At 40.7% G+C, this 14,718-nt stretch overlaps 1 protein-coding gene across 14 annotated transcripts in view; it reads right to left on the bottom strand.

The window, feature by feature from the left end:
• Nucleotides 1-14,718, bottom strand: part of DIP2A (disco interacting protein 2 homolog A) — a 126,481-nt gene that overhangs the window by 69,969 nt on the left and 41,794 nt on the right. For 6 of the 14 annotated variants that reach the window (XM_058523340.1, XM_058523341.1, XM_058523346.1 and 3 more), the window contains 4 exons: nt 14,352-14,471; nt 9,110-9,229; nt 7,461-7,670; nt 3,806-3,937 (listed from right to left, as the gene is read on the bottom strand). In XM_058523340.1, the coding sequence (XP_058379323.1) occupies nt 3,806-3,937; nt 7,461-7,670; nt 9,110-9,229; nt 14,352-14,471 (582 nt within the window). The remainder of the gene's footprint in view (nt 1-3,805; nt 3,938-7,460; nt 7,671-9,109; nt 9,230-14,351; nt 14,472-14,718) is intronic. The other 8 variants (XM_058523342.1, XM_058523343.1, XM_058523338.1 and 5 more) reach the window with 4 other exon arrangements.

Raw genomic sequence — 14,718 nt, 5'->3', positions numbered from 1 at the left:
TAACCAAGTGTGGTTTATCCTGAGAATATAACTTTGGCTTAACATTCAAAAATCAAACAATGAAATTTACTCTACTAACAAACTACAAAAGAAAAACCATATGATGAGTTTAATAGATCATTTTAAAAAATCATTTAACAAAAATCACAAAAAAAGTTTTCAGGAAATTAGGACAAAAAGTGAACTTGCTCAACCTGATGAAAGGCATCTATGAAAAACCCACAGCTAACATCACAACTAAAAACAGGAAAAGTGGATGCTTTTCCCTACACTTGGAAACAAGGCAAGTTATGTCCACTCTCAGCATTTCTGATTCACATCACTGGAAGTCCTAGACACTGCAATAAAGCCAGAAAAATAAGTATTCCTATAGGCAAACAATTTGGAAAGAAAAGTAAAACTGTGTTCATAGACAACAACGTGTAGAAAACTTAAGGAATCTACCAAAAAAGTTACTAGAACTAATACAAGGTTAATATACAAAAATCAACTGTATTTCTATAGACTAGCAAAAAATAATTGGAAAAAATTTTAAATGCCATTTAAAACAGCATCAAAAATATAACATATTTTGCGATAATTTTAACAAAATATATATAATACCAGTACACTGCAAGCTACAAAACAGTGCTGAAAAAATTTTTATAAGAGCTAAATAAACAGAGAGGTACACCATATTTATCAATCGAAATATACAATATTGTTAAGATGTCAATTCTCTCCAAACTGATTTTTTTTTTTTTTTAAGATTTTATTTATTTTTTCCCCCCAAAGCCCCAGTAGATAGTTGTATGTCATAGCTGCACATCCTTTTAGTTGCTGTATGTGGGACTCGGCCTCAGGATGGACGGAGAAGTGGTGCCTCGGTGCGCGCCCGGGATCCGAACCCGGGCCACCAGCATCAGAGCGTGCGCACTTAACCACCAAGCCACGGGGCCGGCCCTCCAAACTGATTTAGAGAGTCAATGAAATGCCAATCAAAATCTGGCAGGAATTTTGTTAGAAATTAACAACTGATTTTAAAATATATATTTAAATGCAAAGGAATAGCCAAGGCAATTTTTTAAATGAAAAGCAGAGCTGAAGACAAACTACATGACTTCTAAGATTTATTATAAAACCACAGTAGTCATGACAGTGTGGTATTGGTATTAGGATGGACAAAGAGAGCAATGGAGCAGCATACAGAGCCCAGAAGTAGGCTCCTCTCATACACTCTACTGATTTTCACGGAAGATGCCAAAGAAACTCAGTGGAGAAAGAATGGTTTTTACCACAAATGCTGCTGGAACAACTACATGTCCAGATACAAAAAAGTGAACTTTGATTCATACCTTGCACTGATGCTAAAATTAACTCAAAATGGATCATATACCTAAACATAAAACCCTTTAAAACTATAAAATTCTAGGAGAAAGACTTTATGACTTTGGGTTAGGAAAATATATCGTAGATATGACACAAAAGTAGGATCCATAAAAGAAAAAATTGGTAAACTCGACTTCTTCAAAATTAAAAACTTTTGCTCTTTGAAAGGCACCTTTAAGAGAATGACAATATAAGCCACAGACTGGGAGAAAATGCAAACTATAAACCTGATAAAGAACTTGTATCCAGAATATATAAAGAACTCTCAAAACTTAATAAGAAAACAAACAACACATTAAAAACATAAGCAAAAGATTTTTTTTTTTTTTTTTGGTGAGGAGGATCAGCCCTGAGCTAACATCCATGCTAATCCTCCTCTTTTTGCTGAGGAAGACCGGCTCTGAGCTAACATCTATTGCCAATCCTCCTCCTTTTTTTTCCCCCCAATGCCCCAGTAGATAGTTGTATGTCATAGCTGCACATCCTTCTAGTTGTTGTACATGGGACGCCACCTCAGCATGGCCGGAGAAGCGGTGCGTCGTGCGCGCCCGGGATCCAAACCCAGGCCGCCAGTAGCAGAGCGCGCACACTTAACCGCTAGGCCATGGGGCCGGCCCTAAGCAAAAGATTTGAACAGACTCTTCTAAAAAGACATACAGATGGCATATAAGCGATGAAAAGAGGAGATGCAAATTAAAACTATGATGAGATACCTCTACACATCTATTAGGATGGTTAAAATTAAACAACCGACAATACCAACTGTTGGAAAGGATGTGGAGGAACTGGAACTCTCATCACTAATGGTGGGGAATATGAAATGGTACAACCACTTTGGCAATCAATTTGGCAATTTCTTAAAAAGTTAAACATAAACTTACTATACAATCCAGCCATTCTATTCCTAGTACTGAGCCCCCAAAAAATGCAAGTATACATCCACACAAAGGCTTGCATAAGCATATTCATAGCAGCTTTATGTGTAATAGCCAAAAACTGGAAACAACCAAAATATACATCAATAGGTAAATAGATAAACAGACAGTGGTGCACCCAAAGAATGAAATACTGCTCATCAATAAGAGGAATGAACACAAATGAATATCAAAATAATTATGCAGAGTGGCAGAAGCCAGACAATAAAGAGTAAATACTATACGATTCTATTTATATAAAATTCTAGAAAGTACAAACTAACCTATAGTGTCAGGAAATAAATCAGTGGCTGCCTGAGAAGAAGCCAAAAAGGGCAGATGGGATCTTTTAGGAGTGCTGGGTGTGTTCACCATCTTGATTGTAGGGGTGGTTTCGCAGGTGTATACATATCTTAAATTCATAAAATTGCGCACTTTAAATATGTGCAGTTGATTACATATCAACTATACCTCAACTAAGCTCTTAATTTTTTCTTTTCTTTTTTTGTGAGGAAGATCTGCCCTGAGCTAACATCCATGCTAATCCTCCTCTTTTTTTCACCAAAGCCCCAGTAGATAGTTGTACTTCATAGCTGCACATCCTTCTAGTTGCTGTATGTGGGACACGGCCTCAGCATGGCTGGACAAGTGGTGCATCGGTGTGCGCCTGGGATCCGAACCCGGGTCGCCAGTAGCGGAGCGCACGTACTTAACCACTAAGCCACGGGGCCGGCCCTAATTCTTTCTTAATATAAAGAGTAATAAAACAGATTTTAAAAATCTATCTAACCAATGGAAAACCTGCTTCATGCTGACTCAGTGTTTTCCTTTTGTATCTGGACAAGGAGCTGAAAGACCTTGACAATATTTGACCTACTGCTTAGGAGTATCAAAATACATGTTCAAGTCTTAGATCTGAGACCCTGTGGATTTTTCTGCAATTCAAATCTGGTACACTGGAAAGAAAACTTCAAAGGATTTTGATAAAAGACACTGGAAACTATTTCAAAACAAAATGGTATAAACGAGGACACGATAAAAATCAGGCTGACATCTCTGGGCTGCACATGGGAAGCTGTGACGGCTGTTGTGCCGGTCTCACAGGCTGCTGAGGACGGAGAGCGCGGGCACTGATGTGTCGCAGGCAGGGCTGCATGCACACCCGCACCTGCTCTGTGCAGCCACACTGAGTCCAGACTAAGAAACTTCCCACAGCTTCTCATTTTCCTACAATATTAGAGATCCAAACTCCTTTGCATTCAATTTAAATTTGGAGGCTTTCTCCTCCCTACTCTCCATGTTCCCCACTTGACCAATTCCATGGATATTCCTGATTATTTCTCCACATGATGCGCTCTGTAATAACGTTCAGTGCACACACCAGTCTCAGTTTACATGCGCTGAGGATTATAATTGATGACTGGCTCAGGTTTGCTACAGCAAATCCACTAAAGTGATGCTCAATACCTGAGGAGAGAACCTGTGCTCTACTATTTCAAAAGGAGACAGAGAGGCATGCTCACCACCTGCCGTTTCCAGGACGCTTCCGCTGTACCCCCGAGGGACACCTCTCACGGAAGCCAGCTGTGGACGCTCACAGTGCGAATGCTCCACAAGGCCTGTGGTGACATCAGGAGGGGCAGGGTGCAGATCTGCTTTTGAAAAACAAACCCAAAATAAAAGCAGCTGTTAATTCAAGAGAGTATTAAGTTGCTATTTAAACCTCATTCAACTAAAGCCTCACTAGCCGAGCTCTAAGCAAGGAATGCAGTATTCTGATTGATTTTGTTTTTCTGGTTGACCAAAGCACACTGGGACCCTGTGAACTCTGAACTCCCAGACATGGCATGTAGAAATATGTGTGCATGTGGGCTGCTCAGTTCTCAAAGGGGTCTAGACCAGAACCACCAACTACAGCATAGAGACACATTTAAAATCAATTGTTATTGGACCATTTTTTGTTATATTATGAAAAAAATAGCCAGGCTTCTATAAACTACCCCACACTCCCTAAAAAAGTATGTTGGATGTCACAAAGACAAAAGATCTTTGCTGGCTTCAAAGAATACACTGACAGAGATAAAAACTACCCCCACTGCCTGTTCAACACATCTCACTTATTAAGAGACTATAATCAAGTTCTTAGAGCAGAACATATTAATGTCACATTTAAAGACAAACTATGTTAGATACAGAAAATGTTTCAAGTCCCTTCTTCCACTTTGTGTTTAATTTTCAGTGTACAGTGCATTTATCTCTTGGGAGCACTGGCTGACTGTAAGTCGCTACAGCATTATCATTATAACTGAGTCTACCACTGGGAAGGCATGGTTCCTGCGCCCCACCACGACAATGACTGCAGACACCTGTCCGCTTGTGAGAACCAACATGAGCCAATGTCGGTGGAGATCTGTAATCTGCTTAATCTTCTAATGAATGTTCCTGCCATCACAGATGGCACTCTAACACTTTAATTTTTAAATTCCAATAATTTACCTATCATTTTATAACCTAGGCAGAAGGCAAACTAAGAATTTTTTATGTAGAGAGATGAAATTACATAGAAGCAAAACACAAGCTCAATATTTACATAGCAAAATACACCATTTGGAAAAATCTAACTTTAGACACAGTGTTTTCATAAACCTTTAAAAAGCTTGATGTTGATGAAATTAGCATTTTAAAATCTGCCTATCATGAAGTTCTTTCAGTTGAAAAAGAAATCTCACCACCCTTCCAAATCCAGCAAAAAGAACAAATGATTTTAACAGTATTCATGAAAAAAGGCATAAATAGTAATCTTAACTACAAGTAGTTTTTAAAATAGCTGCATTAAAAATAAGCAAACTACATGAAAATAAAAATAAACTACTATAACTAAAAGTACTTCTTTTAAATATAAGTACTTATATTTGTGTCCAAATGTTTTAGGTATTTGATTTCCTTAATCCAAAATTAAAAATGATATATTTTTTAAATTACCTTTACCTAATACATTCTACCTCAAATTTTTTTACCCAATATATTCTTCTTCTTTCTATATTTCTTCCTTAGCCCAAATTGAATAATTCTCCAGAATGATTTTATAATACAGAGAAAGAAATTGAGTATTTTCAGATTTAGAAATTACGTCAACTACATCGGCAAACATCTAGCACATGAAGTCTACAGTCCACAGTAAGGTATTGGATAGAGCCCAAGTGAAGACTGTGGGGATTTCCCAGAATTCATCACACAATGTGTGAGGCCGACCAAGCGGAGGGAGAGGAGATGGTCACTCCACACCTGCAGAAGTCGGGAGACCTCCACCCCCGGAGGTAAAAACCCACCTTACACATCTCCACAGCCAGAGCCTTTCAGAGAATGAGAACACCTAACTCAAACACACCTTACAGCTAAGTGCTTTGTTACAAGGCCCCAGAACCACTGGAAGACCCACTGGAAAGTCGAGAGCTGTCTGGTTAAACATTTTGAACTGTGGCCAGTCTTTCATGCTGAATATGTTTTTATTTCTAACCCAGTGGGAAGCAGCGTTGACAACAGCTCATCAATGGCTAATATACTCAAACTATAAATGCTCTGCTTTACTTTCCTACAATGTCTCACCTGGAACAGAGCTTCAGGAAGCAGAAATAAGGTAACAGAACATTCAAAAACTACTGTTTTTCTCACATCGGAAATACACCTGTATTTCCAATAAGTCAAATCACCATCACAAACAGAGAAAAAATATAACAGTACAAAAGCTGTTTTTCAAGCTATCCACTGTAAACTCCTTGAGGAAAGGTGGGCAGCAACCACTAGCCATTCATAGGACACCCAGGAAAGCTACCAAAACAATCTGGTGGAAAACAATCTGTTTTCCAAAGGGTACTTTTCTCATAAAACATGCTGCCTGGCACAGCCCTGATGGCCCAACCTCCAGCTTCTCATGCTACCCTAGGGGTCCTGGAGGCTTCTCTGTGTGCTAGAAGCAGAGTGAGGAGTCGTGAGTTCTCATCTAAGACTTATATCACAGTAGAAGACACATGCTCAATAGAAATGCGCAGACTTTGTGTATTGACTCAACAAATAAAAAATGAAGAGCATCAGTGATGTGTTCACAGAGGAGGCTGAGACAGAAGCTGTTGGCTACTTAAACACCCGATTTACTCCCAGTTCAGCCAAATGACCGAGATTTTACACAAAAACAGCTCAGCACATTAGTCCAGCGTCTGACTGGGGGTTGTTTCACCCACTGGGACCCCACTGCAAACACCATCCTTCCTGGGTGCACTGCTGGTGCACCGTTTCAGTTTTAGCAGAAAGCAACTAACAGCAAAGAAAATGAGCAAGAATCGAGAAAACTGTGTCTCAGCCCTGGCTTTGCCACTAAGCCAGCTGTGTGATCTCAGACAAGTTACAATCAGCTCGACGTTTTGTCTTCCCTCCACATCTAGAAAAAAGAGGGGGTGAAGATGAGGCTTAGACAATACTGATTGCACGATCTGAGGAGTACACTTTTTTTAAGGGACTAGTGCAAGAATGTATGCGGGCTTCACGTCAGCCACATACAGCTAACTCACTATGCTACTATTTTTGTTTAAAAAATATGATTTCAAACGATGAAACGTCTGTAATTATTTTCTTTCTAAGTTTAATGTAATTTAAAGGATTGGATGATTTGAAAAAGATCTATGCATCTTTATGATTTGGCTTTCATTGACATCTCTTTTCAGGTCGAAGGGTTGTTTAACCTGGTATGTGGAAGAAGAAAGGCCAGCCCATGGCTGCAGCCCCAGCCCTCTGCCTTGGGACCACCCAGACGCAGGCACAACTGATGGCTCCACAACTGTGCAGACAAAGCAATGAGCAAAGGGAGACAATGGAGAGGCCACAGGCCAAGGGTGACTCGCAGGAGCAACCGCGGTCACGTCCAACTGACCACCCACCCTGCACCTGCCACCTGCAACAGCCCACCCCTCCAGAGCAGGAGACACGACATCAAGAAACTCCGTGCACTTCTCGGGGTCCACAGGGGAGGCCCACATGCCACAGGGTCTGGGATTGCCAAACCACAGAAGAATCAAGAACTACTTTTGTTATCAAAAAGACATTTGCCAGATGAAAAAGAGAAGGTGGGTCTTGATGAGTGCAGAGGCACCCCTGTCCTGGAGGGGCCTGGCAGCTGTTACTGACCTATGTGGGCGTGGGCCGCAGGGCCTGCGAGCGTGGCGGCGGGTCTCCCTCCCGGGTGAGATGAGGTGGAGGATGCGGAGGATGAGGTGGACGAGCCCTGAATGACCCGGTCGAGCCAGGGCTCGACGTTGGAATGGCTCTGGAGCGGAGTGGAGGCAAGTCGCCCGGGTCGCCGTAAAGAGCCCTCATCTTCTGAGGCAGACGACGTGTCTGTGGTTAAAATAACGACGACAGGCATGATGTAGGGACAAGTCCACGAGGGAGCGGTTCCCACACTGGCACCTGGGCCACCCAGGCCTGTGCTGGACATGCTTTGTGCGCCTGCACAGCTGCACCCAGATGTGGTGGCCCTCCATCTAGCAGGGCCTGCATCTGACTGGCTGTAAGATCCAAGGGCCCTACTCTGGACACTGGCTTCACAACCCCAGCTTCCCCAGAAAATGAAGCCTCAGGGGCACTACACCCTGGCAGTGAAGACAGCCCCAACTCCTAACTGGCTTCAGCACATTCCTCGGTGGGGTCTCCAGTACCGAAGGAGACCCCAAGTGTTGAGTGCTCAGTGAACACTCAGTGTTACTACTGAGTGTCCACTCCAATCCCCACACCACCTCCACACATGGCTGGACAGCCCCCAGGCAGGGCCAAGCTATACCTCCCGGGCCAGCGTGGTGGCTGTGGGGGCTGCAGCCCAGACCTGCCTCCAGGCCTCACCTGGTCCACCTGCATCCTCTTAGGGGAAGCAGGAATGAGCTCTGAAAAGAATTCCTTCCCAAGACAACTGCTTCAGTCAATAAAATTAACTGTGAATTAAGGTTCTATCAAGTCAGCACAACTGTGATTTTATTATGGGTTTCACAATTATTTAAAAGTCTTTTTAAAACTAGATAGTATCTATAGTTATATTTCATAAAAACAATAATTCAACAGCCATTTCTGAGATTTTTTTCAACAATATAAACTTTTTCTGTAGCAAGGAAGCATTACCCAAACCACTAAACTATCTTGTGAATCTGGTGTGTTTGGCTTTTACTGTGTCATCAAACCAAAAACTAATGTCGCCAGTTTTGTGACTTAAATAACAAGATGGGCAACAGCAGTTAAGTGCACAGATAACGCAGTCGCTAAACACTGTAAACACCTTGTATAGTTTATTAAAACACATCACTGCTGAAGAGAAACTCCTACAAAAGCCTTCATTTCTAATGGTAACAACAACAAAACAATAACAAAATAACAAAAAACCCTCCAAATAGCCTTATACTCTCCCATTTAAGGCCTGGTAACAACACAGTAAGTAATAGTTAACAAGATGAGAACAATTTTAAAATTCTTAATTCAGGGAACTTGAGCATTCCACTAGGCACTTATTTTAGGTTCTTCTCTTCACTAAAAGACGCAAATAGCATCTCAATAAAAAGTTAAAATCTACAGAAAAAGTCCTGCAGAAAGCAAGTCTCTGTGTGGCAAGAGCCCTACCATGTAGACCACAGATTTCAGGTAAGGAAGTTTATACAGACAGTTGTAATCTCCGATTTTCCAAATCATCACTGCAGGTCAGAAGGATATTCCAACTCATCGGGAAACAAATGTTAAGACATCAGGCTTGTGAAACACCCACACAAGCCACTCCTGACACTGTGCATCAATACCTGGAGGGGTATAGGTTTCCACAGACGAATGCACGAGGACAGAACGTCTCTTTGAAGGCATAGGCATCTTCCTCTCTTTGTACTTGGCCAAAGCTGCCTGCACGGCTTCAGTGTGGACATCTACACCAAAGTAAGAGCAGTAAGATACTTTTTACAAGGTTGGTTACAAAGTAACAAAATTGAGCTTCATCTTTTTATTTGTTTTCATTGAGTGTGAAAGGAACATTTCTTTAAATATTCCTTTGTTGGTAGATTTGACTTTGGCACCATGTAAATATTTTCATAGTTATAAATCAAAACTAAATAAAAAAGAAATCCCCAAAATTGAAAATAAAATGAAACAAATGAACCTAAATGTTTCTCCAGTTGTTGGCACGAACTATTCCAAATGACTTAAAACACTGCAGTTAGACTGTTTAACCTGCTCCTCTAGAGATATCTACTCAGGACAAAAAGAACTGCATAAGAAATTTCAACTCTTTTCCGCAGTCACACTGTTTGCTGGTGGTAGTGAGGGCACTGTCACACTGTGATGTTTGTAGCACAAATGAAGAGTCATGTGATTCTATCGTCCCTGGGAACCCAGACATTCCTGAGGGAGAGAAGAGCTACAAAGACAAAAGTGAGAAAAACTCCGCAGTCTGGAACCTGAATGGAAAATATCAGTATGGATGCATGTGGTAGTTCGTCTTTAAACAGAATGTCTTACCTCTCTCCACAGAAAATGTCTAGAAACAATGGCCAGCCCAATGGCAAGGGGTATCCCTAGAATACCATCCTTACTAAAAGCGCCCTGAGAAATGGCAGATTCTAGGGCCGGGTCGTGAGATGCACAGATGAGCTTGGAGCATCTCACCCTAAGAGCCAGGACATGATCAAACCACTCACAGGCCCTGGAGCCGACTGGAAGACATTCCCAATGGCTAAGGTTTTGAATCTCAACAAGGATAACTGCTAGAATGGATGGAATATCAAATTCAATACTAAAAAACAAGATAAAAGAAAAGAAAGAAAGGAGAAGAGGAAGCAAAATTAACTGGTTGCCCTTGGAGGATGCCAGTGACTAAACCCATTTATTTTATATTATTTTATTTTTTTTGCTGAGGAAGATTCGCCCTGAGCTAACATTCGTTGCCAATCTTCCTCTCTTTTGTATGTGAGCCCGCTGCCACAGCATGACCACTGATAGAAGAGTGATGTAGGTCCACACCCAGGAACCAAACCCGGGCTGCCAAAGCAGAGCACACTGAACTTAACCACTAGGCCCCCGGGGCCGGCCCCAACCCATTATTTTGAAAAGGAGTAAATAAATGAAAAGAATTAAACATCTATCCCGGCTCTCCTTTGGTAAGTGAGGAAAAGTTTCTCTTTACAGCAGTATTCCAGCCTTTGAATGAGGAAGGATGACAGAATCTGTTTTACCATCTTGCAACCTTAATGAATTAATGGATCTAGGAACTGAGTGTGACTGGTTGCCAGCACTCCAAGGAAGAGAGAGAATCAGGCGTGCTGTGTCTCTTGATGGAAGAACACAGCCTCGTCTCTGAAAAAGTCTTATGAACAACTGAAAATCCTCACCTGACCCTCATGGAGCCTACGGAGCTAAGGAGCAGAGGACTATATCACAGAGGAGCCATCAGACACATAGTCCAGCTTCTTGCATAGAGTGGAGCGAGGGAATCCATGAATTAAGAAAGACTGAAAACACACACATATCAACCATTTGTGATATGTAGATCTTTTTTGGATCCTGGGTCCAAATAAACTGTTTTAAAAAAGCCATATGAACATTTTGATATTTGATATTAAGGAATTATTGTTAATTATTTTGTGATAATGCCATTATCTTTTAGAAGAATATACATTCTTTTCAGATACAGAGACCAGGAATATTATGACACCTAAATGAAATAACATAATCTCTGCGATTTGCTTCAAAATCACACAGGAAGAAAGGAAATAGGTGGGTGACGATGAATGAGCCCAAGACTGAGCATGCCTGGGAGCTGTGGACAATGAGTCCAAGGGGGTTATTACATTATTAAGACTACTTTTGCGCATGTTTAAATTTTTCTCCAACAAAATGTTTTTAAAACATTTAGAAACCTTACAGTGAAATGGCTCATAGGGTGCTAATCAGGAAAGATGAAAAATTCACACTTAGACATATTAAAATAAAATTTGCCAACATCAAAGATAACAGGACAATTCTAAAAGCTTCCAGAGAGAAAGAGTAAATCATCTTGAAGGATCAAGAAACAGACCAACCTTACTCAATGGTACCACTAGGTGCAAGAAGGCAACATAGTTGGAAAAAAAGGTGTTGAACCTGGAATTTTATATCCAGCCAAATTATCATTTGAACATGAGGGTCTAATAAAAATAATCCCAGACATACAACTGAAAACACGCATGGAAGAAGGTGCTGGAGAGAGAGACACAAATCCAGGAGGGCCTGCAGCAGATACAGCAGTGACTGTGAGCACACACTTTAAACTTTACTGCCGTCTCAGAAACAAACAAAAACCTATACACAAAACAACACAGAACAAAAACGTAGATTTATTCACCATAGCCAAGAAGTGGAAGCAACCTAAGTGTCCCTCGACTGACGATTGGATTAAGAAAATGTGGTATATATATACAATGGAATACTACTCAGCCATAAAAAAAGACAAAATCGTCCCATTTGCAACAACATGGATGGGCCTGGAGCGTATTATGTTAAGTGAAATAAGCCAGAAAGAGAAAGACAAACACTGTATGATCTCACTCATATGTGGAATATAAACCAACACATGGACAGAGAAAACTGGACTGTGGTTACCCGGGCAGTGGGGGTGGGGGGTGGGCACAAGGGGTGAAGGGAGTCATATATGGGGTGATGGACAAACAAAAATGTACAACCCAAAATTTCACAATGTTAGAAACCATTAAAACATCAATAAAAAAAAAAATGTAGACAATATCAACACAATAGGCATATATAAACCAAGAGATCCAAGAAGCTCAACAAACCCCAAGCATAAGAAATATAAAGAGAACCACACCAAGGCTCATCATAATCAAATCACTCTTAGCCAGTTATAAAAAGAAAAAGAAAAATCTTAAAAGTGCCAGAGGGAAAAAAGACACATTACATACAAGGGAACAGTGATAAGAAACAAACTTGGAGGAATAACACAACTGATTTCAACAATTATTACTAAGTTACAAACATTGAGAGAGCATAGTTTTGCCATAAAGATAAACGAATACATCAAGAGATGAGAGTAAGAGTCCAGAAATAGAATCACACATACATGTGCAACTGCTTTCAGACAAAGGAGCAAAGGCCGTGTATTCCTCATAAATGGTGGAGGACAACCGGACATCCATATGCAAAAAAATAAGCTTTGATCCATACCTTGAGCTCATACTAAAATATGGATCATAGATCTAAAGGTAAAACCTAAAACTATAAAACTTCTGGAAGAAAACACAGGTGAGAATCTTTGTGACCTTGGGTTAGGGAAAGATTTCTCAGAAACAAGAACAAAAGCACTATGCATTAAAAAAAATTGATAAGTTGGACTTCATTAAAATTAAAACTTCTGTTCTTCCAAAGCCACTTTAAGAGAATGCAAAGAGAAGACAAAGCCTAGGAGAAAATATTAGCAAATCATATTTATGATACAGGTCTTGTGTTCACAACATAAAGCATTAAAACTACAATAAAGTTCACAAGGGCAGAAGCAGTTTGTTAACACGGCTTACGTGGCAATGGATGTGGGGAGGATGGGGAAGAGGGAAAAGAGGAAGACAGGGAGGGAGGGGAAGGAGACCTTTTACGTGAACACGCACGTGCACATGTGTGTTTCTGCGCCCAGGGCTAAAGAAGATGCTGCGCAGTGAGATGCTGATGGCGGCTGTCTCAGGATTCAGAGAGCTCAGGTGATTTTCACTTTTGTCCTTAAACTTGGAGTAATACTTTATGTTACATGTATTATTTATATCATCAGAAAAGAAACTATTATCAGTGTGACCAAGTTTTCTTAAATGTGTATTAAAATTGGTAAGAAATTATCTGATCAAAAATTTCTCAAATCACTTCATCACATTCCCATGTTGACATAACATTTAAAATCTTAACGTTCTTTTTGGATATTATTAAAACAAAATCGGGGCCGGCCTTGTGGCTTAGCGGTTAAGTGCGCACGCTCCGCTGCTGGCTGCCAGGGTTCGGATCCTGGGCGCGCACTGATGCACCGCTTCTCCAGCCATGCTGAGGCCGCGTCCCACATACAGCAACTAGAAGGATGTGCAACTGTGACGTGCAACTATCTACTGGGGCTTGGGGGAAAAATAAATAAATAAATAAAATTATAAATAAAAAGAAAACAAAATCGCCATTTCTTTCTCTGTTGAAAGTTTTTCTTTATAAAAAAAGGCTTATCAAAAGAGCTTAAATATGAAGGAAATATACAATCACACAATGGTGAAATGTTATTAAACAGGTGAAATAGAGTGCTCCAAAGTTGCTGATATGTAACCTATAATTGAAAACATGAATTTTTTCCATGGATGTTCTGATAATTCAAATAAAATATCCAAGACAAATTTAAATATTCATAAAAGCACTGACAGAGTGGTAGAAATCTAATTAGAAGGAAATCGTCAAAATTAGAAAAAGAAAAAAATACTAAAACACCTACAGTAGTAAAGCTGCTCCATAATATACAAAAACTACTTACACAAACCCCACAGTTCTAGGCAAAAAAATGGACAAAAATGTTTAAAGAAATTATTCTAATCAGGGAGAAGGAAGATGTCTCCAGAGATTTTTATAAGCATCCCCTAAGAAGAGAGCACTTACACTACAGGTTACATTAAAACATATTGTGGTTATATGAAGGTTAAATTTTTTCTTGAAGAATGTGATGATGTAGTACATTATTGTTCAAGTGAAAATAATTTCTTCAATAGATTTTTTTTTTATTTTTGGTGAGGAAGATTGGCCCTGAGCTAACATCCGTGCCAATCTTCCTCTATTTTGTATGTGGGTTGCCACCACAGCATGGCTTGATGAGCAGTGCGTAGGTCCACACCTGGGATCTGAACTCACAAACCCCAGGCTGCCGAAGCAGAGCGTGCAAACTTAACCACTACGCAACCAGACCAGCCCGACATTTTTAGCAAAAAAAAAATAACCGAAAGACTTAAGAGTCCGAAAGTCAAGGCCTGCCCCCTCTCTGGTCCCTACCTGACCGGAAACGCTCATCCCGTGAGTTGGTGGGCCGCAGCTTCTGCTGTTTGGGCGCTGCGGTCGTGGTTTGTGAGGGCCCCGGGATCCTATTCTCGGCTTGTAGGGATGGATCTACTCCTGAAACACAATTTTATAGAAATATCTTGTTTAAACAACTTGCTTTTCCAATTATGAGAAAATCCATTTAGAACAGGCCACACATCTCATATGTTGCTACACAGCACACAGGTACCAAAAACAATGATCCAAGCACACGCACCCTGCGGTGGCCCTCAAAGCCCAGAAGACCCCTGAGTCTTGAGGTCAGGGATAGAGCTGTGAATGCACTTACAGCTCTCTCTCCCCACAGTGCCCCGCCCACCGT

This window comes from Diceros bicornis, chromosome 27, assembly GCF_020826845.1.
Source record: "Diceros bicornis minor isolate mBicDic1 chromosome 27, mDicBic1.mat.cur, whole genome shotgun sequence".
NCBI classification, from domain to species: Eukaryota; Metazoa; Chordata; class Mammalia; order Perissodactyla; family Rhinocerotidae; genus Diceros; species Diceros bicornis.
This window is presented reverse-complemented; position numbering and strand designations above follow the sequence as displayed.